The sequence below is a fragment of the Rhipicephalus microplus genome, chromosome 6 (genome assembly GCF_043290135.1).
Source record: "Rhipicephalus microplus isolate Deutch F79 chromosome 6, USDA_Rmic, whole genome shotgun sequence".
In the NCBI taxonomy this organism is placed as follows: domain Eukaryota; kingdom Metazoa; phylum Arthropoda; class Arachnida; order Ixodida; family Ixodidae; genus Rhipicephalus; species Rhipicephalus microplus.
The window spans coordinates 134,315,309-134,342,269 of record NC_134705.1 but is presented as its reverse complement, the minus strand read 5'-3'; the positions used below and the strand labels follow the sequence as shown (position 1 = coordinate 134,342,269).

The 26,961-nt window shown below is 44.8% G+C and overlaps 1 protein-coding gene across 1 annotated transcript; it reads left to right on the top strand.

The window, feature by feature from the left end:
• The first annotated feature begins 8,753 nt into the window (after positions 1-8,753).
• On the top strand, positions 8,754-25,109 carry LOC142765522 (uncharacterized). The gene is made up of 2 exons (XM_075866634.1): positions 8,754-8,883; positions 16,437-25,109. Exon 2 carries the CDS (start codon positions 16,799-16,801, stop codon positions 17,435-17,437), a length of 639 nt encoding a protein of 212 aa, XP_075722749.1. The 5' UTR covers positions 8,754-8,883; positions 16,437-16,798; the 3' UTR covers positions 17,438-25,109.
• Positions 25,110-26,961: the final 1,852 nt, after the last annotated feature.

The window sequence follows — 26,961 nt, the reverse complement described above, 5'->3', positions numbered from 1 at the left end:
GACTTGTGAAGGACACGCCAAGGCGTATCTGGCGAGTCAAACATGTGAGGTCTCGCTTTAGCTCAAGAGCCACGACTTCACAAAGCAATTGCACTCCTGATAATCTTCTTATATCGAGGCAGCATTGACGCAAATAGATGTGTCTCTGTGGCATTGTGCAGTCAGATATACAATGCAACAATACGTGAGGAGGCGTTATCTTCGCAACGCCTACTGCTTGTATTATAGCGGTGCAATCTGTATGGGTGTCATCACTACGAGCGTCATCTCATCCTTTATCATGAACGGAAGAAAAAAAACATAAGGAATGAAAGGGACAGACCCGCGGCACCGAAACATGCACTGATTAGTTTTGAACTCGGTTGGACACACTAATAAGAAATACTAGTATCTGTGGTTTGAAGTGTTGAAACCAGGATTATGTGTCAAAACCACGACTTAAGATTTTGTACTTTCCAAGAACCATATGTGATTATAGCAGCCTTACTAATACATGCGATGATTGAATTGCCTTAACAATCTTTTTCGCCCTTTAGTGTTTCAGTTTTGCAATCACTATTTTATTCATATCTGTATTACTTTATTTGTATCTGTATTACAAATCCTGCTTGAACTTTGAGTCTGCATTATTGAATAAATAAAAAAAGAACACTAGAGACATGCTGTAGCGAAGTGCTCCAGAAAGTCAGACCGACTGGCTCTTTGAACATGCCCTTACAACACAGAGTAGATGGGTCTCTAGCATTTTCTCTACATTGAAATGGGATCGGTGCAGCCGGGATCGAAACCGTGATCTTCGGCTCTGAAGCCGAGCAGCGCAATCCTTGTAGCATCATGGCGGACAAGTCCTGTTAGGTAGCAGCAATGCTTTTGTAAAAAAAGCATTCATCGACCATTCGCCTCTTAAAAATGTTTGTCCAGCGAAGGTGTTATGGTGTGGGTGGGTGTCGTTTCCCGTCCTGTATTACGTGATACGTAATACGGCTCGTTTTATGGTTCTTGTCACATACTTTATTGCCTTTTGGCTTCACCTCTCAGTGCATGCTTCAAACATGCCGCAAGGAACATGCCGCTACCTGCTCATGGCCCCGAAGCGTGGTCATGATTAACGTCTCGTTTGCTACGCTGCACATGAGTGGGTGAAGGGATTAGAACTAAAGAAAGGGTGTTTGAGAAAATAAAACACGCGTACAAACACACACACACGAAAAAATATTCACTCTCGGCTATCAAAGTGGGTGAATGGTCGCATGTATACACCTTTGCTTTGCCGTTATGCATTTCTTTCACAGAAATTGATATGTTCTTATGATTTTTCTGCAATCTTCTGTGTTTATAATGAAGTATACTGCGTGCTACGCTTAACCTCACCACCTTCTCCTTAATGTAGTAACAACACAACACTTTTGCTTAGCATGAGGGAACTTAGTACTATCACAGATAATCTGCAAGCTTTAAAATATACAATATTATGCAAGTTAGCAAGGCTTGTGCGTGTTTTGCCTCCTGACTTCTTTAGTGCGCTACTAAACCCTGAAATATAATACTCTTACTCTTATACCCTCATCCCCACCAGATGTCACGGGGTGAATGTTTAGAAATGTGTTCTCGAAACATATAGGCAGAGATAGGAGCAGATGCTGCCAAGATAACGAAACGGAAAGAGTGCGTGCGCTTTTTTAATCTTTGTATTCATCGTTTTTCTGAAGCATTCATATTCCTGATAGCTTTTAACAATACAATAGTGCCTCGGCTTTAGAAAGTTTAATAAGCAAATTTCTAACATGTCCTTAGATGTTTCTTTGAATCTTCTACCTGTATTTTACTTAGTTTAGGGCCTTACTTTGTCAATAGCCCATTGAAGATTCACTCCCTGAATAAACCATCCAGCTGGTTCCAGCGCCCTTCTTGCGCAGGTCGTACCTATGACATTTTCTCTCGGGAGGGCTCGGGTCACGTAGCACAGGAAACCTACATATTGCTTTACATAGACCTCGGTGCTCCTCCAGTACAGATTTCTTTCGCTGCATCTTCACATTTGCCTCACGTTTGCTTGACGTCTCGCCCTATAGGTCGTCTGCCTCAAACTCTCTTGTCCGTATTTCTTTTGCTAACGTAATAGGGCCCGCTTGCGGAAATATTTACCGTCCTTCTGTTTACTTAGCAACCTTGGATCACCATACGTTATTAAATTCTCTATTTTAGACGATGTGAGCACGGATATTGCGGTAATGGCAGAGCAAGGCTTTTATGAGTTACCACTTCTCGGTTGAGCATACATGGTGTCCTCATAGTTGATTTACTCTATAATGTGAGCCCTGGATTAGAAAAAAAAAAAACAGAAAAAACTCCTGCGTCTGCTGTGCGATAAAAAGACCACTAATGCAACTCGCGGGGCAATGCGCCTATATTCCTTAACCAACTATAGTAGCATTGTTAACTCCGGGTAACTAGAAGTCCGCGTGCCTGATTTACGTTACGGCAGGGCCGGGATTATGATTGCTTTCGCAAGTGCGCCCTCATAACCTGAGATTAGGTTCCCGCTTATTAAGGCAATCTGATTACCCATTTCAGTAAATAAGGCAGCATTATTCTTCGCAAACATGCAAGACAACAACAGGTACGCTCGCTAGCACTGGACGTATGCAAGCCGTAAGAGTGAAAGGACACTGAATCCACACGTTTCTTGTAGAATGCAGTAGTAGTCGTGCTTTTCTTTTTTCACAGTTTCAGTGAATTTTCATGTGAATTGATATTTGCTGCTTTTTATGTTGGTAAGTTAAGATACTTATTTAGAACACGGTTGTCGCACTGCATGAATTTGTTCACACGAATTTCTTCCTGAAGTAAATATAAACCCATATGCCACAGAATCCAGCTTTGACCACCTGAATATCTTAAATGCGCGTCTAGTTTTTTTTTTCTTAATTATTATGCTTGCCAACGTTGAAACCCTGCTGGCTTGATCGCATCTGGCACAAAATTATTGCAAAAAAGGTGTAGCACGTGGCTAGAAAAACATAGCACGCGTGCTGTCTAACAACTGAAGTTTATTGGAACAAAAACAAACACAATGAAAACCAAAACACACATGCTCACAAAAAAACCTAGGTCCCACCAAGGAAATGGTTGAGCTTGCATGCATCGCAATCTAGTAGACAAGCACATGGTTCAGATATAAAATCAATACCCTTGATTCAGATAAAGAACGCTTCGGTGAGTTCATGCGCCCTTATATTTTTATATTTCAGCAGGATAACAACAAGGCGTCAAATCCAACTCGTCCACCTCTTCCTACCCTACTGCAGTTGGCTGGATCGTGAATTGAACATCTGGGCTTAAATATGAAGACACGTCGTGACGACATGGAACGACGGGGCATCACATTCGAGTCATAACACAACTATTGTGAAATGCATCAACAAAGTTGCATACCCTATAAACTTCTACCATCCATTGAACAAACTTACTTTAGTGTTTATTAAAAAGGTACATCATTTCACCCTTTCTTTTTTTCCTCTTTGGGTTTTGGTGGCGTTAAGGATAACAGGCAGACAGTAGGGTTGCTATGCATTCAGGTCTCGAACATTGAGGTTCTCGTGTTTATGGGTCTACGTAACCAAGGCAAGAACACCCACTAAACTGCAACCGAACAAGGCATCTCCGGAATCGCAAGCTGTTTCTCTGGTGCAGTAATCAGTCAATACATGTTTCATTACACTTGCCAGAGACCATTGGCATCGGCATTTCTTCTGTTTTGGGGCAACACGTGTGTATAATCGCTCTAAATTTTCTGCGTCCAGTCTTCATTAGGAGAGAAAGAGAAAATATTAAAAGAAAAGCAGGGAAGCAGCTTGATAAGGACGTATTACCTATGCTTTCGCAGCTAAATGCCATCTAGCGTTGGTACGTCATTACAGAATGATCTGCGTATATATGTAAAGCAAAACATATTGTTAATTTTGGTGTTTTCACGTCATTTTAAAACTTTTTATTGCAAGTTTTGTGTAGTTTGTAGTGTAAGCTGAAACGCTAATAAAGTAAGTTTACTTGTTTGTGTTAACCTCTGTTTAAATTACTTTTTATATAATAATTACTATTACACTGATGAACTGCTGCATACAATCTTGAGTGTGCTAATCTAACGTGTCGTTACACTACGTTGCTGAAACTAAGTCGCCTGCTCGTAAATAATCTGTGGGTTATAGTAGCACGGATACGTACTATAGCATTCTGCTAAGAAATTAGGTGCTTGTAACATGTTTTTATTTGACCATACATGGTATAGTAAAATTAAATTCAATTCAATCCTATGAGCGAGCGATAAACAGCATCGTCCAACAAATAAGTAGTGAATTTTATGTGGGTGTACTAAAGCCAAGCCATCAATGAAGAGAACGTACACACAGGAGCTAGCTTTTCCCATAAAACGACACACTTACACTACATCAACTGACTTAAGAAGCATATTTTCGAAAATAACTGCTTCTCATTACTTCCGAAGGAACCCTGCACACTTCAGCTAAACTTAATCACCGCATCAAGAAACAACAGAGGAAACAAAAGATAACACCATGGGATGCAATCTTCCTATCACGGCCAACCAACAAAATGTTAAAAAATACATGGTCTCGAGCAAAAATACTGTAGAGCCATGTGCTCAGATTTGGCTGCAAGGTAAATATCCCCAAGCAGTCGAAATTTCCGGATCCCTCTACTACGGCGTCTCTCGTAATCTTATCGTGGTTTCGGGACGTTAAACCCCACATGTCAATCAAACATCAGCAGTCGCCACGACGAGGCAGCGGCTACCGTTCCCTCTAATTGATGGCCTCTGGCTTTTTCCTCGGGCTAATAGGCGGCCGCACAGAGACCCTTAATCAACGGTCGATTACTGGGCGAGCGATTGCGAAGTCTCGTGCTTGCCCGCTACTTCGCCGTCATCCGCGCAACGTGCTCCGCAATCAACGCCAAATGAGAATTGGCGTGCGTCGATTGTTTGCTACGTGGCCTGCATGACGGCTCAAAAATGAGCCAGAGCGTTGCTCTGTACGCACCTATATAATCAGACGAGTGTAAACAGAGAAATGAGGGCTGATAACAATAATCATGCATAGAGCTGAATTCCAACTGAAGTTGTCGTTTGAGAAACCTATTTGTAATATTGGGATCTCATTTGCGATTAGCGATGGCCTGTATACTTAATGCACTCTCGAGCATACGATCTCACTTGCGATTGAGAACATTGATAACGTACCCTGAATTAAACAGGTACCTTGAAATGAGGGTAGTCAAAAAGACGTGGTGCTATATACGTCGCAGATTTGTACAGCTTTGTGAAATGAAGGCCAGCTGTTTTATGTTTTCCTGTGTAAGCGTTAAAGGGAAACTAAGGTCAAATAACAATTTACGTCAGAGTGAAACCTCAATGTATGACATCTAAAACGACAATATTATCAACAACAGTGTCCTACGTACCAATAAATTAGGGTAAATGCACAAAAACACAAGCGCCGCTGTAGGAGATTTTCAAAATGATCCCGATGACATCAGACGGACCACCTACAACTATTCACTAGTAATCGACCTAACTGCATTTATTAAAGAGCATTCCGTGCATAAAGAGACGCAATAAAATGCTGCTTGTTCGTTTCTGTTTGAATCAAGGAAAAAAAATCGCTGGACGTTATTATGTGGTATGGTGCGAGTGGCTCAAAAATTAAGTTTTCGCGTGGTTACACAGCCCTGGCGGGGATAGCCAATGATGAAAATATTTCTTCAAATAAATCTACTGACAATTACACCAAACCTTAAAGAAACAATACTCCTTGTGCTTTAATGTAAGCATACTGCGTGAATAGCATGGTGAATCGTTTAGTAACAAACACGCATGAGCGACAGTCTGTAACGATCACCGTTTATACACACGATGCTTTTTTCTTGGAAGACGTATGGCATGTGCATTTATTGCAAGTGAATGCGGCAGCGAAATGGTGGGAACTTCATGTTAAAAACTATACTGGTGGTAACTGTCAGTCTTTGTTTCCGCTATCTTCTTGTCATGGAAAAATTCGCTATACAAAACGTGCGCGTATACTGGAGAAGCCCATTAACGTATACTGACGACTCAATATTAAGTTTAAGAGTATACCGCACAATATCCGCACACAAAATAAAAAATACCAATTTATATGATATACCCCGTGTCACAAAAGTGGCGTGTGGATATTGCAGTGAGAACTCGAAAACCTGACGTAAGACTGACCTAAATTATACATTCTAACATAGAGTTTTCATCCTCTCGACACAGAAGACAAGCGATATCAACCTAATGCTTTCCGCAATGAAAGTGCGCTTGCAAGTATTTTGCAAGTTGGTATAGAAAGGAGTGCTCCGTGTTTTTGTCGCAAACTTCGCAAACGAGAACTTACGATCATCTATCAATCCTTCTTGCTTCACGTTTCGAAATTCGTGCACTTCAATAAGCATGTTCAGCTAATAGCAATTTGGAAGCATATCCATTTTACTGTATTCTATTTCAATGATACGCATGGAAATCAGGCGCTATATTTCGATATTGCTCGAGAGAAGTGTGTATGAGCGTTCGTGCGTGTGTGTGTGCGTCTGTGTGTGCGTGTACGTGTGCGTGTGTGTCTGTGTGTGCGTGCGTGCGTGTGCGTGTGTGTGTGTGCATGTCGGTGTGTGTGTGTTTGTGTGTGTGTGTGTGTGTGTGTTTCGGTATCCAAATACGGTTTCAACTTTTCTTTCGTGTTGACAGCGACGTTGACCCAGCGATTGTACGTCACTGCGGTGATGACCCAAAAAAGACGTGGTATTTATTGAGAGACGTGGCGGCCACATTTCGACAGAAACCAAATGCTTGAGGCTCGTGTACTGAGCCACGTAAGCGTAGGTTAAAAAACCTCAGATAGACAAAATCAAATGGAGTCATTCACAACATATATGACGTCTCCACTTGCCCGGTTTGCTTAGTGACGTCAAGCGTTATCCACCAACCATCTTCTTTACTACCACTGCATCCTTCGCATGAAGCTTCGGTCAGTTTTAGAGCCATCGCGATTGGCCCTGAAGGCGCTAGGCCAGAAATCTGCCAGAGGAATAAATATACAATGGGTCGCGAGTTGATGGCACGTCACAAAGTCCACAAGTTCTTTACCTTGCTTGGCGTCACTTTACGCGTTGGGCACGGTCTTTTAATCCCCATACTGCGTCATTCACCGAGCTCGTAGAGCAGCACGGCATCTGGAATTAAGGTGTCGTAAAAAAGAAACTCGACAGTATCGCTCATGCAGGGGTAGAGATCAGTGCAGTGTCACGTGAGTGAGAGAGTTAGTGAGTGAGAGAGTGAATAAGGGAGTGAGTGATCAGGTGCAGAGGGTAAGGTTACCAACGCTACCCGGCTACGTTTACTTGTCTGCCTTTATTTCTTTTTTCTTTCTTTCTTTTGCTCCCCTTTTTTCTCTTTTCCTTTCTTTCTTTTTTTCTCTTTTTGTTCGTTTTTTTTATTTCGCCTCCTTTCTCTGTCCTCTTTCTCCTCTGTCTTTTTTCCCTCCTTTCGTGTTCTCTGTTTTTGTTTACTTTGCCTTGGTTTTACCGACTACCATGTTTCAGTGCGACAGCACTGACTGAATCAGCTGTCGCCGTATTTTTCGAAGCATATCTACCTTACAGCCAAAACACACGAGAGATCAGTGTATGCGGGCTTACATGCCTTCTTACTAGGCTGTGAGTTTTAGTGCTGCGAAAATAGTTTCATTTCGAAAAACAGTACGCAATCTGTATTGTATGATTTTTGTACGCTTGTGATGACGCCTACATCTGTGTAGTAGCTCGAATTCTTAGTTTCTTTGCATTCTCGTAACTGAGCCGAGCGAACGCAGTATAGCCCAGATGATTGTGAGGGTGGCCTCATGACAGCTTGCGCTTCAAGTAGACGCGTTTTCGCTGATGTTCGCCAGAGGTCGTCGCGATGGTATGGAGGCCCATCTGACGCTTGCGAAGAAGAACGGTCGATCATGCGAGACATACACGGCCTCAGCACAAGCTACTCTCGGTGGTGCGATCACTTATACGTATTGTTCTGGGAAACTGCAAAGCCGTGTTATGGGCTTGTGGTCACTGAAGCCTGATTGTTTATTGCGTAAAATCTTTTTTAGGGCAAGCAGACGCTTCTGAGAAAAGAACGATGAACGTTCTAACGATTACGAGTGTTGGGAAATGAGTGGGCTCGGCAGCAACACCAAGATGCAGTGCTCAAACCCGCTGCTGTTTTTCATGCAGATATTGCTTGGCTTGCTGCGGTTATCATCAACAGCGGCACAATGGGATGCGCTACAGCTGCAACATTTAGCGCCTAACACGACGATCGAAGGACTACCGCCCCATGACGTGCTTCGCTACCGGCCATGTGATGGCGTCCCGGGCGGCGCTACACTACAATTCTTGGAACCGGCAGATCTATCGGCATCGAGGATCACAGCTATAAAGCAAGCTCCGCAAGGACCGTGTGGCAGTGGGCTCGGCAGCAACACCAAGATGCAGTGCTCAAACCCGCTGCTGTTTTTCATGCAGATATTGCTTGGCTTGCTGCGGTTATCATCAACAGCGGCACAATGGGATGCGCTACAGCTGCAACATTTAGCGCCTAACACGACGATCGAAGGACTACCGCCCCATGACGTGCTTCGCTACCGGCCATGTGATGGCGTCCCGGGCGGCGCTACACTACAATTCTTGGAACCGGCAGATCTATCGGCATCGAGGATCACAGCTATAAAGCAAGCTCCGCAAGGACCGTGTGGCAGTGGGCTCGGCAGCAACACCAAGATGCAGTGCTCAAACCCGCTGCTGTTTTTCATGCAGGTGAGAAAACGCAACGCTAAATCTTATCATAGCGATGACGTCTGCCTACTTTTGCTGCCGTGCCCACGGTCCATAACGCTATTGTGTGAAATGTTACACGATGTCATTAATTCTCTAACATTTTTGTTGCTTCTCGGTGGCGACATCGAAGAAAATCCGGGACCTACAGTAGCAGAACAGCTAAAACTGATAGCTGAAGACATTCAGGAAATTAAGAACGGAAAAACTGAAATCAACGAAAAGCTGAATGCAATAGATAAAAAGATTGAGAAAATCGGCGGGCTTGAAAAACAAATAGTAGACTGCACGAAAAGAATATCGGAGCTGGAAAACGGTCTCTCGGCTATGGCGAAAAAAGTCGACGAGTTAGAAAACAGAAGCCGGCGATCTAACCTTATCATTTATGGTGTGAAAGAACAACAGAATGAAACGTCTAAACTTTTACACGATGTGGTTGCGAAAAATATATTCCAAGATATACTAGAATTCACTACCTCAGGAATAGAGAGAATTCACCGACTCGGTGCTCGAAAACCGGGTAACGAACAAAAAGTAAGACCAGTAATCCTAAGGCTATTGGACTACCGTGACAAAATTAACATCCTAAAACGGTGTTCAAGACTCAAAGACACAGGCTTCTCGATTAGCGAAGACTTCTCCCAGCCAATTCGTGACATCAGAAGAAAGTTGTGGCAAAAAACAAAAGTCAATCGTGAGCGCCATGAGAAGGTCTCATTAGTTTACGATAAAGTTCGCATAAATGGCCGCCTATTCTCCTGGGACAGTGAACGAAATGACATCGTTGAGGCTGAAAAAAACGAAGAACAAAGACGCGCAAAAACGCGACACACTCGCAACCATCCACGTTGACACTTTTGAATGTGAATTGTCGAAGCATTATCAATAAAACACATGAACTCGAAGCTGTCCTACTGTCTTATCAACCTGATATTGTAGCGCTCACTGAAACGTGGATGCATTCCGGTATCCTAGACCACGAGGTAGTACCGCCAGGGTATGCGATTCTACGCAAGGACAGGAAAACGAGAGGAGGAGGAGTAGCCTTATTAATTCGTCACGGTATTCCCTACACAGCTATGCCCATGGCATCTGACATCGAAGCAGTATGGTGTAAATTCTACGTCAAGGATGAAATAACCTACATTGGCGTCGTTTACAGACCACCTGATGCTGAAGTTTCATTTTTAGAAGCACTGTACGATTATATGCATACGCACGCTCTTCGCGGTAAAAAAATCATTGTAGCAGGTGATTTTAACCTGCCTGAAGTGAAATGGGACTCGCTGAATCTGGCGACGAAGACTGGCAACGTGCTTGCTGATATCATGTTCACATTTAACCTCACACAAGTTGTTACAGTTCCTACACGTAATCAAGGCTCTTTCGCTTCTATTCTAGATCTTTTTTTTGTAAGTGATCACTTTTTAAAATATCCTATTAACGTAGAAACATTAGAAGGCCTATCTGATCATAAAATAGTCTCGTGTTGTTTGCAATATCCAAGCGCTATTCATACGAAAGCTACAACAAAACGGGTACCTGCTTTTAAAAGAGCGGACGACGCTGCCATCATGACATACCTTGCTCTCGAATTTTCCAACTTTTTGGACCTCTACTCAAATGAACAATCAACGGTAAATATGATATGGTCAACGTTCAGTAATATTGTCAGGCACTGCATAGACAACTTTGTTCCAACAGTTACAAAAAGCATCAAAAAGCACAATCCATGGATCACGCGCGACATAATTCATATGAAGCGTAAACTAAAAAGGCTCAGAAAAGCTCAGAAAGTTCACCCACGCAGTTGTATTGCGTCGGAAATCCCTGCACTAGCTAGGTCCCTTAAGAAACAAGTGAATTTGGCAAAAAAGCGCTTTCTCAGTCACTCTTTACACAGTTTTATCAAAACAGCGCCTCATAAGTTCTGGCGATACATAAGTGTGAAACATACTAACAAAGCCTATACGCCTACCCCGGGAGGAAAACAGACAGCCGATCATTTCAACAGCTACTTTCAGTCTGTTTTCACCGCTGATAATGGCCTACTTCAACGCGACCAGTTCAGACCAAGTGGCGTAGATACACCATTAGATACCCCCTTCATATCGCAGGCGGGTGTATTATCCCTCTTGCTAAACCTCGACGAAAAGAAAAGCACTGGTCCAGATGACATTCCAAATGCCTTTTTAAAGCGGTACGCTGAGCCTGTAAGCAAATTCCTTCAGCTAATATATTTAAAGTCACTTCGCGTTGGTCATCTTCCAGCTGACTGGAAATTAGCAAAGATAATACCCGTGCATAAATCAGGTGATACGTTTTCCCCTGCTAACTACAGGCCCATATCTCTGACATGCACATCTTGCAAAATACTGGAACATATCATCCTGAAATATTTAACAGAGTTTGTCGAAAGTCACAACATATTACACTCCAATCAGCATGGGTTCCGCAGTGGCCTGTCGACTGTTACTCAATTAGTAGAAACGCTTCATGACTTTGCCAAAGATGTTAACAGCCAACTACAAACAGATGTAATATTCATGGACTTTTCAAAGGCTTTCGACCGGGTTTCCCACCTGAAGCTTAACTATAAACTAAGATGTCTATTAGGCGAAGGACCACTCACACGTTGGATTGAAGATTATCTTTCAGACCGTTATCAGTACGTACAGTACAATGCCCATGTATCTGATACTGTTCCCGTTCTATCTGGTGTACCGCAGGGTTCTGTATTAGCCCCGATGCTATTCTTACTATATATAAACGATATTACTAAGCACGTCGACGTAAACATTAGATTATTTGCAGATGACTGTGTACTGTACCACACAATCAAAACTGAAGATGACCAAACAAAACTTAGTAATTCTCTGTACAAAGTGTCTCAATGGTGCTCAGACTGGCAAATGGTGTTAAATGCAGAAAAGACAGTCTACATGAACATTACTAACAAAAAATCAACACTTACCTTTCCTTACAGTATCAACGGCACCCCACTACGAAATGTTTCACAGTACAAATATCTGGGTGTAACGATAAGCAGTGACCTAAGCTGGAATGCGCATGTGCAGCAAATTTCTAAAAAAGCAATGAATAAATTGTTCTTTCTCAAACGATCGCTTGCCGGATCTACCTTTGAAACACGTTCTCTTGCCTACACCAGTCTTATCCGACCGACATTGGAATACGCCAGTATTACGTGGTTTCCACACACTAAATACAACATCGCTGCGCTTGAGCGCGTACAAAGGAAAGCTGTCCGTTTTATTTTCAATCGCTACAGGCGTAGCGATTCCCCAACAGAACTTCTTCGGCAGGCTGGTCTCACTACCTTGTCTAACCGAGCGAGAGTGCACAGATTGAAATTCCTATATTTGTTGTTAAAAAATAATTTTAAGATCAACCCCAGGTCATTTGTTACATACAGCTCTGCCAGAGAAACGCGACACAAACACAAATTCACGTTAGAAGAATTTCGTCCTACTAATAATGTATTTCGCTTCTCTTTTTTTCCACGAGTTGTAAGAGACTGGAATGCCTTAGATGAAATTACTGTTACTCAGCCTACGCTAGAATTATTCTCTGAACTCGTGGAGAGAGCTGTGTGACACAGACACATGTCACTCTGGTTATTGTTATTGTGATATGGATGTAGTATGCTTGTTTTAATCTCTTGCTGTGTGTAAATTTAGAGTGTGTCTTTTCGTTTATACGTGTATATGTCTATTTATTACAGAGCGCATAATATGCTCTCCGCATTACTTCTGTACATTCATGTATAAATCAACTCCCACCCCTGTAATAATCCCTTTGAGGGATTGGCAGTATTTTGAAATAAATAAATAAATAAAATAAAAATAAATGATTCACTGTTATCCCGCTGTGTGTATTGCGTAAAGTGAAGGGAACAAAGGTCACAGAGTAGGCTGGTTTAGTAGAATGTTTCTGTCGTTACCGCTGGTCTTTTTCATCTCAGCAGGCAGCGCGACACCCAAAGAACGATATAGAGAACATGTGTGTCACCAAAACGTTCAAATACCTCGCACGCATGGTTCGGCTGCGCTGGGAGCAAATCATATATAAAAAAAAACATTGAAGACAAAGCATTGACATATTCTTGAGAGATCGCGTCCAAAAATCCTTGCAAGTAAGCGAGATCACTGCTTTAATAACTTTTTTTCTGTATTGCCACTGATATGAAGATGACTGGACGCATACAACAGTAACAAAACTGTCAGAGGCCGGCTGTAACGTGAAGTACAAAAGAATCAAAATCATTCCTAAAAAGAGCGCATTGCGAAATTGAGTTTTCCGAAAAGTGGTGTGTGGTAATTGTTGCAGCGTGACGAAATTAGTCTCGACAAACTTCACCGTTGAAATCAAAACCGAAGCGCCAATGCGCCTGTCTCCGTGTACCATGCCCATGTATTCACGTTCATATGTCGTGCACATATTGATACCGGAGGCATCGAAACCACCTCTTATACGAAACAACAGCCTTGGTAATTCGGTCGCGGTTGTTCGGCACAAACCTTCCCTTCCTCAGAATCCCCGGTGCAATTTTGTAGCATCTGCACCACTGTGGATATTACCCAGAGTTCGTATATTACATCCATTCATGAAAATAGCCTTTTAGCAAGGCATACGAAGGCACTCCATTTTTTTAGGTGAGTTGATGCTTCCTTGTTGGAAATTATTGAGGCCCAAAAAACGCTTCGTGATATAAGAAATATTTTTTGCATTTCAGTCATCTGCACCTTTAGCGAGACGCTGGTCTTCGATCCATTGTAATGCATGGCAAATAAAATCGCCATGAAAACCTTATCAGTAAATCGCGACTGCCACAGAAAAAATGCGTTGCGGTTTTCTGGGCTCCTTTACGCGTAATAACCTCACTTGCGGCCAGAGACATTTAAAATTCAGTCGGCCTTAAGGTGGTTTGCATGACCCGTGGTACTAGGCATATCAGAAGCACCGGCCTCTATATACACACTGCATTTTCGTCGTTACCGTATCCGCCTGCAGCACGTGCGCGCCTTTTACCGCACACCGACTCATTGGGCACAAGGCCGAGTGCTAACCTGCTTTCACCTTCGGCTGGTTTATAGCGAGCCATTCGCGAAGCGCACACACCTTCGCGAATGCGACGCGAGTCCTTACTTTTCATATACCGCTGCTCGAGGAATACGAGTCAACCTCTGGCCATTTGTACGGTGTATTCCCCTTCACTATACAGACACGCATTTTCGGCATATATGAAGTAAAAGGATTAGGCGAAAGTGAAAACGAAAATAGCAGCAAAGCAGGGACGCTAAAAAAAAAGAAATGCTGCAATAACACTGAAAGCAACAGAGAGAGTCGTTGGATTCGCAAATTGCCGAAGTGAGGTTATTAGCAACCCCGTTTACTGCGGCGATTGAGGTAACAGTGGTGTGGCTCGACTCTTTCGGCGGTTGCAAAATACAATTCCAGTGTGCCCGCAGTATATCGAAGTAATGGTTACAGTTTCAACTGTCAGCCGCTGTTCTAAATGAGCCGCTGTTTGGCTGGCGAAATGCGGGATAGCTGTGGGTGTCCGAATATTTGGAAGATTATAGTTAATACGGTTTAGAAGGAGGTGCCTCCTGAATGTTGAAATTTAGATTTAAAAATATTAAGAATTGATCGTCAGAAGGCGTAGCCGGGGCAGCCATAGAAGCACCGAAAACTCGTAATCATCTTCTACTATATTAATATATTTACCAAGGTTAAGTTACCTTCAAGCTTTGACACTATAATTTATGAGGTGAAGCTAGTATATTGTTCAACTTCAGTGTGCATTTATTATATATGGTCTTCCTTTTTTTTCTATGCTATTGAAGCAAGCATTCTCGCTGGGACCACACTGTAGAAAGTGAAAGTTGGAAGCCTACGTTCACGCGCATTCGTTACGAAATGTGAAACTTATCCGTTGCAGTGGAGCTGTCTGTGGTGTTCGGCAGCCGATCCGAAGGTCGTGCGCTAGATTGCGGCCGAAGCGGTTGCAATTCGACAAAGGAGAAATGCCTAAAGCCCGTGTGCTGTCCAAAAGACCCGATGATCAAAAAGTCCGTAGCCATCTTAATAGCTGTCTTTCATGATCATAACGTGGTTTTGAGGAGTTATACGGAAGATAATATTATAATGCAAAGCTCTCCCGTAAAGTGCCGTGTCAAAGGGAGAGAACTCTGACTGTCAGATCTCTTTCAAGGCAGCACTCCTTTGTTTCGGCAAACACGTGCCTCCAAAAGAGTGTTAAAACCACGTTTGTTGATGACGAAAGTTTATTCGGGTCAGCACCTCTCAAGTTCCAGTGTACGTGCCTAGAAAAAAATATATAATAAAAATGAGGAGGTGCATTATTCACCCAAAGTGCAAATTTCCTGCCGGCCCCGGCAATAATATTTGTTCCCAAGCTGGGAAGCTGGGAATTTATGCGGCAATTAATGCGGCTTTGCGCTGTAAGCCGACCCTACATAATGAAGCGTTCCCCATTCAAGGAGGAACCGCAATTTGGTTTCGGCATATTTGAAGTCACGCAATATTTAAATAAAAAATAAAGAAGAATGTGGAAATGTTGTTTGCGTATAGTTTTCAATGAGCGCTGAGCTGCTCTGTTTATATTAAGGCAGGCATGATTCAGAGTCCTTGCCGCAAAATTGGCAAAAATGCACTTACGAAGGGTTGAAAGGCGGAATACTTGGTATAGACTCATCTGGAAATATTCACATCGCAAAACTATCGGTCCACAGAAAGATCAGGACGCGAACAAGTGCCAACCACTAGTTGTTTTTTTCTGATATATTTTATCTTCTGTGAATGAATCCGCTTGTGTTTTCGCTTGTTTGTGTCTCACTTTGTCTGTGTGCCACCTGATTGGCGAAGCCAATATTTCACAGTGTACTGTTAGAAAATTCCGCAAGCCGAGAAGCTTTACGGTAGAGTAGCTTCTGCGCAATACAACAGATTCGGGAGCGTGACAAAACAGAATAGTTCAAACGGTGTAAGCACACGTTTGCATAAGATTCGGCTCTGTTTTACGTCAAAAAAACTCATGTGTTTGATGTCAGAGGCTTTTCGGCGTACAATGGCGGAATGATATGTCACTTACAGCTCAATAGAAGACCACTCGAAAAAAAAAAAAGTTAAACCAGCTTTGCAGTAATAGTGCCAACCTTGACAGGAGTAAGGATCAGGGTGGTTTTCCTCATTTCTTTATTTTTTCTATTTTTTCCTTCGTTACTTTTTCGCTCGTGTCTCATTTTTTTCCCTGTTTCTTTTTCTGTCACTGTCTATGTTCTTATTTATATGTTATATGTATTTTTTCTCGCTCTCTGAATACACTTTTCTCTTGCGTCCCTGTCTTTCCCTCTTTCTCCCTGTTTATTTCAATCTCTCTTTCTTTCTATGATACGCTTTACTTTCTTCCCGCCTCGTCTAGCGATCATCACATTTTGCCGACAATATTTTTTAAATTTTTTATTCTTCCTTTTTTTCTTTGTCTCTTTCAGTACTCTCTCTCTGAAGAAAAGAAGAAGAGGATGACGAAGAGGACACGTAATGGCCGAGTTATAACTACGTTTTTTCAAAGGAACATTATTATTGTTTCTATCTAATTTCTCTTTATTCTTTTAACAAGAGTTGTAAAAAATGATCTGTGAAGAAGAAGATGTGCCAGCAGCAAGCAGCATCGCCAACGCCCGGCTCTCTCGGCTCGTGCTCCGGTTCGTTGCTGTGCCGATCGCTGGACGGTTCTTCACGCTGTCTCGTCGCTGCCTTTAACGGCTAATAAACCTCTTCACATTTGGTGGAAGGTGCTGTTAATCCCCGTTGCTACACCCTGGAGCTGCGAAGCCGCACGCTACCACCTGTCATGACTGCCAACGCCACTACATCGACGCCTTCGCTCCAGTTCAACTGCCCTGGCCATCCTACGCTACGGGAGCCGAAGGTCTTCAGCGGTGCGGATGGGACCGACGTCGAAGACTGGCTCGAGCACTACGAACTGGTGAGCGCCAACAATAAGTGGGATGAAGCCGACAAGCTGGGCCACGTGATATTTTATCTCACTGGCGTCGCCGAATTGTGGTTTAATAACCACAAACACAACATCCCGACATGGAGCGTCTTCAAGACGTCATGTGCCGAAGTGTTCGGTCGGCCGGCTGTCCGCAAGCAGAGGGCAGAACAGCGCTTGCGCGTCCGCTCTCAGCAGACTGGCGAGACCTTTACCAGCTATATTGAGGACGTCGTCGACCTTTGTCGACGTGTGAATGACACCATGCCCGAATCTGACAAGGTCAAAAACATCCTGAAGGGCATCGACGACGGCGCATTTCAAATGCTCTTGGCAAGAAATCCGAGCACAGTTTCCGAAGTCGTCAGCTTGTGTCAGAGCTACGACGAGTTAAAGAAGCAACGCAATCTGACTCGGCAGCCTCAGCATGGTGGTGAGTCATTGTCCAGTTTCGACACCCTGCCGGACAATTCACCACTGCTTCAGCAAGTTTGAGCCTTCGTCCGTGAGGAAGTCGCCCGCCAACTTTCTTTAGTGCCCTTCACTCACGAGACCACCACCCGCCTACCTGCCCCGCTTCGCACTGCTATTTCGGAAGAGGTTGCCCAAGCTGTTCCTGTTGCGCACCACGAGCCGCCTCTATCCAGCCTTGCCCACTGCCAGCGTGCCGCGCAGCCGGTAGGCCCTCCTGTCGCCTATCCGCCAGCCGTGCAGCCTGTGGCCGCGCCCCTAACGTATGCAGCGCAGCCTGTGGCTCCTCCTGTCGCCTGTTCGCAAGTGATGCAGCCTGTAGCAGCGCCGTTCACATATGCAGACGCTGTGCGTAGGCTTCCGCAACCATCCTACACTACGCGCTCACAGCCCGCACACCCGGCTGCTTACACTGCACCTTGGGCGGCAGCACCAGTCGCCAATCCCTGGAGGACGCCCGATAACCGACCGATTTGCTACACCTGCTTCACTCCCGGACACGTTGCTCGCTACTGCCGCCGTCGACCTCAGGCGTTCGGCGACTATGTCCGATCGTCGCAAACCGGCAGCCAACCCTTCGCGCAATACGGGCCGGTCTCGTCACCTCGCTATGCCCCTCCTAACGACCCCGACTTTGTGACGCCGCGCACACCCTCTCCTCGTCGGCGATCGCCCTCCCCCATGCGTCGCCGGCCCAGACCTGACCAGGAAAACTAAGCACCGCAGTTCAAGAGGCAAGAACTGCGCCATTTTCGAACTGTCTAAGCCCTCGCCCCTCTCCTGCTAACGTGGTCGCAGTAACTGTTGAAGGTTATTCTACTTTCGCCCTTGTAGACACCGGCGCCGCTGTTTCTGTTATTGCCGCTAATGTCTGCCGTGTATTACGTAAAGTCACGACGCCGCTTTCTGGACTGTCACTCCACACCGCAAGTGCACAGCAAGTAACGCCTCTCGCAGCCTGCACTGCAAGAGTGTCCATCGAAGGCATTGTTTACACTGTGGAGTTTATTGTCCTTGCTGTCTGTTCGCATGATGTCATCCTCGGATGGGACTTCCTATCCCGCCATAATGCCGTCATCGACTGTGCACGCGCTGAAGTTGAGTTTTCACCCTTTTGTGATGTCCCATTACTTGACGCTCTTCATCAGCCGCCAAAGTTGTTTGTGCATGAAGACACCGATATTCCGCCTGAAAACTTCGCACTTGTTCCGATTTCATGCAACGCCTACACTGACGCTACAGTCTTTTTTATGCCTTCCGATATCTTCACGAGTCGTCGAGCTCTGCCACTGCCTTTCGCAACGATTGACCTTGCCGCCGGAAGAAGTAATATGTTCATACTCAACCCGCTTTCCACAACTGTCACTTTGCTTGCGGGAGAATGTCTCGGCCGCGTGCAGGATCTCGACCCTTCGTCTTTGGTTGATGTCCCGGATGAATACTGCGACCACCCAAAATCACTGTCGGCCCTCGAGGAGTCGTCTAAGGATACGTTTTCCAGCGCCATCACCGACACCCTTACTCCCACCGAACATGCCGACCTGCTTGATCTTCTGCATGAGTTCCGGAATTCCTTCGATGTGTCCCAACCTCAACTAGGCCGCACGTCGCAAGTCAAGCATCATGTTGACACCGGCCTACACCAGCCACTGCGTCAAAGACCATACCGTGTCTCCACTGAAGAGCGCCGCGTCATCAACGATCAAGTCGAAGATATGCTTCGTAGAGACGTTATTCGACCATCTCACAGTCCCTGGGCGTCTCCTGTCGTCCTGGTGCGTAAGAAAGACGGATCTATCCGATTTTGCGTAGACTATCGTCGTTTGAATAAGATAACCCGCAAGGACGTATATCCTTTGCCGCGCATTGATGACGCCATCGACACCCTTCACGGAGCGGAATTCTTCTCGTCGCTGGATTTGCGGTCTGGCTACTGGCAAGTTCCAATGGCTGAAGCCGATCGCCAAAAAACTGCATTTATTACACCTGACGGACTATACGAGTTTAACGTCATGCCCTTTGGGCTTTGTAACGCGCCCGCCACGTTTGAACGACTTATGGATAATACGCTACGTGGCCTAAGTGGAATATGTGCCTCTGCTACCTCGACGATGTCGTGGTTTTCTCGCACGACTTTCCTACGCAGCTCCTTCGCCTCAGGCAGGTTTTGACTTGTCTGACCAACGCTGGCCTGCAGCTTAACCTGAAAAAATGCCGCTTCGCTGCACGCGAGCTCGTCATCCTAGGCCACATCGTGTCGAAGCACGGCGTGTTACCTGACCCAGCAAAACTTCGAGCAGTCGCAGAATTTCCCAAGCCGACGACCATGAAGGAACTTCGCAGTTTTGTAGGCCTATGCTCATATTTCCGGCGCTTTGTTCGCAATTTCGCATTCATCATGTCACCATTAACCCAGCTTCTTCGCGGTGACGTGAACCTCTCCTCCTGGTCCCCTGCATGTGACGTTGCCTTCACTACTCTGCGCCGTCTGCTCACCTCGCCACCTATTCTTCGCCACTTCGACCCGACGGCTCCTACCGAAGTGCACACCGACGCCAGCGGCGTCGGGCTAGGTGCTGTCCTCGCGCAACGAAAACCCGGTTATTCAGAATACGTTGTAGCCTACGCTAGCCGCACTCTGACGAAAGCCGAAACTAATTACAGCGTGACAGAAAAAGAGTGTTTGGCTCTGGTGTGGGCGCTTGGAAAGTTCCGGCCGTACTTATACGGCCGCCCGTTCGATCTAGTAACTGATCACCACGCGCTTTGCTGGCTCTCCACGCTGAAAGACCCTTCTGGCCGCCTTGCGCGATGGGCACTCCGCATCCAGGAGTACGACATTCGCGTCGTATACCGCTGTGGACGCAAACACTCTGACGCTGACGCCCTGTCCCGCTCACCTTTGCCACCAGATCCGACGTGCGGAAACACGTGCCTCCAGTACTTGTCATCGTTAAATCTTGACTGAATTGCCACCGAACAACGTCGTGACCCGTGGATCGCATCTCTTCTCGAATATCTATCCGGTACGCCCAACCTTCCGGTATCTCGATCCCTCCGACGTCAAGCTTTCCATTTTGCCATCCGCGATCAACTTCTCCATCGACGCAACTACTCTCCTGATGGCCGCCGGTGGCTACTGGTCATTCCACGCGCTTTGCGATCGCAGGTATGCGCTTCTCTTCACGACGATCCACAATGTGGCCACGCCGGGGTGTTCAAAACATATGAACGCCTTCGCCATCGCTATTACTGGCGCGGCATGTACAATTTCGTACGCAAATTTGTGCAGTGCTGTCCTGACTGCCAGCGACGCAAATCAACACCGCTACGTGCTACTGGCGAATCGCAGCCACTTCCGTGCCGTGCCAAGCCTTTTGATCGCGTTGGCGTTGACCTTTACGGCCCCCTTCCATTGACATCAGATGGCAATCGGTGGATTATAGTGGCGGTCGACCATCTAACACGCTACGCCGAAACAGCCGCTTTACCGAGCGCTACCGCTCAGTATGTCGCCTCTTTCATTTTACGTCAATTTATCCTTCGACATGGCGCACCTCGAGAGCTCCTTAGTGACAGAGGCCGCGCTTTTCTCTCCGAGGTCGTCGAAGCTCTGCTTTCGGAATGCCACGTCATTCATCGGAAAACGACAGCATACCACCCGCAGACTAATGGGCTAACGGAACGGTTTAACCGCACGCTGGGTGATATGCTCTCGATGTACGTGGCATCTAATCATAGCAACTGGGACCGTGTTCTCCCATACGTGACATTTGCATACAATACTGCAATACAAGCAACCACGGGATTTTCACCTTTCTTTCTTCTTTATGAACGTGACCCTTCCCATACAATTGATACTCTACTTCCCTACCATCCTGATGCTTCAGAATGTCCACCTATTTCCGATGCTGCTCGACAAGCCGAAGAGTGCCGCCAGCTCGCCCGTGCGTTCACCTCGGACGAGCAGCAACGCCAGAAAGAAAACCGTTGCACCTCTCTTCCAGATCCCAGCTATGCCCCAGGGTCTCTCGTGTGGCTTGCCATCCCATACCAAACTCCGGGACTCTCATCAAAACTTGTCCCCCGGTACGAGGGGCCTTACACCGTTTTAGAGAAAACCTCTCCGGTTAATTACCTAATTGAGCCAGTTTCTCGATCGGATGACATGCGCCGGCGTGCACGTGACATCGTCCATGTTTCCCGCCTAAAACCGTATCATGAGCGTCTCCCTGAAACTTCTTAGGTCGCCAGGATGGCTCTTTTTTCAGCGGGGGCGATTGTGAAGAAGAAGATGTGCCAGCAGCAAGCAGCATCGCCAACGCCCGGCTCTCTCGGCTCGTGCTCCGGTTCGTTGCTGTGCCGATCGCTGGACGGTTCTTCACGCTGTCTCGTCGCTGCCTTTAACGGCTAATAAACCTCTTCACAGATCTATCAAGAGGTACAGTGTGGCCAATCCCCCATGTGGGTATGAGCCAAGATCTCCTAGGAGACAAGACAAGACAAGATAACTGCGTTGCACACACTTGAAAGACAGATTCAAGATGACGTTAGTGTATGCGAGCGCTCAGCGGCATAACGAAAAACATGGAATACACGCTGTAATATGACGACCGTCTGAGCTTTTTCAGTGTGCTCGCAAATCAAAACAAACGTATGTTTTACAGCAAAGATGTATCGGCCCCAAAGGGAAAGAAAAATAGCGTTGACTGCTTGCGCAGGCGCTCGAAATGCTCGACCTTTAGAGTTTGGCTGAAATGTTAATCTTATTACTACTACTATACATCAAAGGGAAATAGAAATTCATTTGTCCTATATGCGTGAAAAAAAGTGCACATGCGCTGTAGAGACTCGTCAGGTTGCAAGTCGTCATTGGTCCACTAACAATGACAAAGGAGACATTAGCATTTCTGAAATACGTAACCAATCATTGAGAAGCATTATTATGTAACAGCGCAAAAGACGAAACGCACAGAAGGGGACTGAAGAACACGAGTCTGCTTCTGCATATTTTAATAAACTGAAACTGATAAGCCCAACGCTTCCATTCGCTGCATTGAGACAGACTTCATTGAACCTTAAGAGGACGGAACACTGGGCGAGTTGGTAATTCATAGCTACAAAACTGTGAGGAAAAGCGACAAGAAACGGAGAAGGCACGCACACAAGCGGGATTCACACATCCCAGCGATTGATCAATATGCGGGGTTTAACGTCTCAATATGATTATGAGAGACGCTGTAGTGGAGGGCTTCGGAAATTTCGACCACCTAGGTTTCCTTAACGTGCTCTAAAATCTGAGAACACGGGCCTACAACATTTTCGCCTTCATAGAAAATGCAGCCGCCGCAGCCGGGATTCGATCTTGTGACCTGCGGGTTAGCAGCCGAGTACCTTGGCCACTAGACCACCGCGGCGGGGCTCACACATCCCAGTGTTAATCCCGATAGGTCATTGAACCATCGAGATTAACACACGGATGAACACTGTGGCTGAATATCTTAGTTTCGTTGATGAAACATACTGAGAGCTTGCACATTCACTTTTTTTTGTATTTCACTAATTTTAATTTCATCGGTATATTGGTTGTTTCACTCATCCTACAGGTGGAATATTAGGTCGACACTCATTTACTAAAGCATTAAGGATGAAGTAGTTTAGAATAAGCCATTTATTGTTGGCATCTGCGCTTAAAGTGCTCATTCGCGCGTACAGTTTCAATGACCATGCTTTCATATCGGGTGTCCTTCAGTGCAGGCGACGTATCACAGGACATCGCAACGAAGGACGCATTCAGCGCGCCGCCCGTTATTGTTACGAGCTGCTTTACGACAGGACAATGGCCTGCGGAATGTCAAGGTGCGAAAGCAGACTGGTCGAGTTACCGGCGAAATAAAAAATGCATCCGCTTCTTTGACGAGCGGTCAACCTTGCCGCCCCGATCACACGGTTTGCTCTGGGAACGTCATCAACCATCTACATCGTGAGAACGGATGGGGTATTGCAAAACAACTGAACTGAAAATAAGAACGGCTGTGGTATTCCATGCTCATAGTGCTTGACTGGTTAGTGGAAGGTCGCGGTATCGAATACTGGCTGCCGCAGTTGGACGACGGCGAAATGTTAGATGCCCGTACATTTACGTTTAGTCACACGTTAAGCAAAATACCCAGGTAGTGTGAGCCTACGAAGAATTCCACTACGATGTCTTCCATAATTCAAAACCAGGCAACCCGTTTTATTAGCGAAAATTACGACCCATTGGCTAGTATATCGGAAATAACGGCCACATCAGGCTTCAAAACTCTACAATCTATAAGATGAAAACTTCGCCGAAAACTTGATTGCAATTAAATGTAATAAATTTACAATACATGTATGTAAGAGCTCTCAAACGAGTGTTGTTGATGTTTCACTGTTTCGTGGCGTCATAACCACATGAAACCCAAAAAGGAGCACGAGCCAGTATATCCATAAACCATTGATTACAGCGTGCTTGTAGGCATTGTAGGAGCGAATGCGTCTAAAAAAGCATAATATATGAACCTCGGGGCACAAATGCCCGGCACTGCAAGTAAGCACTGAAATATGTGAATACATGTGAGCCAGGTTTCGATAAAGGCCTGAAATACCCCAGAAATTTGCCAAAACAATTCGGGAAAGCGATAAGATGCAATCAACCTAACGGGAATCGATTAGTAAAATTTCTAGTGGTCGCAACATATCGTTCCACAAGATGCCAACCCACACATAAAATACGAGAATACACATTCAAAACCACAACTTTCGCCAACTCCTTCTTTTTAAGAACAAATTGAGACTTGAATAAATTTCCCGAATAAATTGTAAACTTGTGTGACAACAGCGCTTTCTTTTCATCGTTGTGACAATGTGACATGTCTATTTAGCTTTTGTTCCTGTTTGCCACGTGCCATAATGTACTAAAATATTTTTGTGTGCTCCGATGTTGTTATCATTTCTGATGTTGTTATTTTCCAAAATGTTAAGGTGTACTGTCACAGAAATGTTAGCAACCTTATTGATTTTGTAACTTTGTATGTATACCCCCTGCGGTAATGCCCCTATGGCGTTGCAGGAACTCTGTAAATAAAATAAATAAATAAATATTCAGCAAATGGTTTTAGGACGGAAAAGTCGAACAGTTAGAAATGATGAAAATCAAAAGAGAAACCAGACCTTTTGTTGCTGAATGTGATTGTATTTAAATGTACATAAATATATAATAAATGAATGTGGTTATTCTCAAGCTAGTGTTGTTGAAGTTTCACTGTTTTGTGGCGTAACGACCATATAAAACTAAAAAAAAGCACCACAAGCCGGAATATTCAAAAACAAATGATTACAACGCGCTTGTGGGCATTGTAGAAGCGAATGTCCCTAAACTAGCATAATATATATCAACCTCAATGCATAAATGTGCGGCACTGCAAGTTAAGACTGAAATAAATGAATGCATGTGGGCCACATTTCGATAAATGCACGAAATACGTCAGAAATGTACCAAAGCGATTCGGGAAACTGATAAAATGCCAGCTATGAAACGTAGGAACACTTCAATCAACCAAAAAGTAATTCAACCAAGGTATGGTAATCAAAAGCAAGAACAGTAATGAAAACGACGAAATGACAGTGCGACAGCAAAATGTAATGGTGCGCGATCATTCAACAAGGTATACTAATACAGCTAACATGTGCGCCTGCTACATACCACTGCATAACACGACAAACATATCTTAAGAAGCTTTCAAGCGATCGCTCGGTGGATTACAATTCACGTGTACTCATTTTCCCCGTGTTCCACCAGGCACATCGGGAAGCAAATTTCTCCACTTTTGGTAGGCGGAGCTCCGGATGGAATAAAATAATTGCAGCGTGAGGGAATAAAGGACTAGACGAGACACAAAGTGCCACGCACCATTCAGCCCACCTCGATTAACAAATCACTGCTAAGGAATCTAACCTAGCATGCTATTTAAAGAACCGGGGCAGCTGCTCACGAACGCTGCGAAGATGGCGGATACAGTGAGGCTGGTAGCTTTACCCTCCTCATTTTATTTCTCCTCACTCTCAATGTCCCTTTCACCGTGCCACACTATATAGTGTATACATGGCTACGCTCTTTTAGCCCCCCAATTCTTTCTTTCGCCTTCTCGCCTTGACGCACCTTCCCCCCTCCTCCTGTTCTCTTTTGTTGTAGCCGTCTTGCTGTAGAGAGGTTGAGGTCAATATTACCTCGGCCACTCCATATCAATGAAATGTGCAACAACAAAAAAATTATTATTAGTGCTCAAAATGAACAATAAAAAACATAATGTCACACAGGAACAAGTTGGAACATCATGGGAATGTGCAGTTTGTTTACATCGATTCACACAGCCATAAAACACCCGCATGCACACCTTTGCATTTCTATACACAGTATATGTGCTAACACATCTTTTCAAATATTACAACCCTTAGCTGTCTTGATATGCTAGAATATGCTCTCCTCCTCTTGTTTTCTTTCTCTTTTATTCTCTTTCTTTCTATCCATCTTTATCTTGTTTCCTTTTCTCTCCCCTGCAGCGACGCAATCAAATGCTTACCATAAACGTCCGTTCTGCGATGATTGCCTCAAGAGCCTCTATACCCGGGATCGATTCCCGGCTCACGAAGAAATTTCGACTTTTTATTTATTCTATTTGCTCCTCTTCTCCGCTCCTGTTTATTTACTTCTTCTAACAGAATTCTAGGCAACGCTTGGCAACGTCATGGCTCGGCGAGGTTTCTGTGCGTACGCCTAAAGACGTACCTTGCGAGTTAAGCAGTTTCGCTACTAGAATCATCAACCAGAGATACGTATCACTAAACACGCATACTAGTGTAGGCTGACCGATTTTGCGATGCCTTAGTAATATTTAAAATATTCAAGAACGCTGAACTACGTTTTGTGACTAGTAAAGAAAATAGTAAAAGTCGTGCACCTCAGGCCTTTAAATAATGTTTCGCCTATATCCTCCTAGACTATTAGTCTTGGTACATTAGGCTCATAAAAGTAACGATATCCGAATAATCGTCCGTTTAACGTGAACAAACGAGGCACCCATGCTAATGAAAATACTTGGTGGTTCGGATGACGACGCTGCAATCACCTAGTGACTAACTCGCAATCCCCTTACTAATTTACCGAACTGTTGACTAACTCAAGTACCGAAGCAAGTGATGCGCTGTTACTTGATTGAAAAAAAGTATTGGAAAGAACAGACATAGAACATTTCATTACAGGGGTGCCACATGATCGCGATTGTGAAACATTTTGCAACGTTTATGCAGTAGAAGATATTGTCCAGGTTCTCCTAGAGAGGGCTCAGTGATTGAGAGTTGATGGAATTTAATAAATCAAGCGCGTTACACACTACGTCTACAACAGCAGTAAATATTGTGCATGCTACGTAGCTCACTAGAAGAGAAAAAAAAAACTGAGGCCGCTGTGGACGAGTGGTGCTAAGCCTGAAATGATTTTGAAACTGGTTAGCCTTACCTTGTGT

Bases quoted from the DNA above. Each gene is read 5' to 3' on its own strand.
- LOC142765522 (XM_075866634.1), top strand. From the start codon at position 16,799: ATGACTGCCAACGCCACTACATCGACGCCTTCGCTCCAGTTCAACTGC.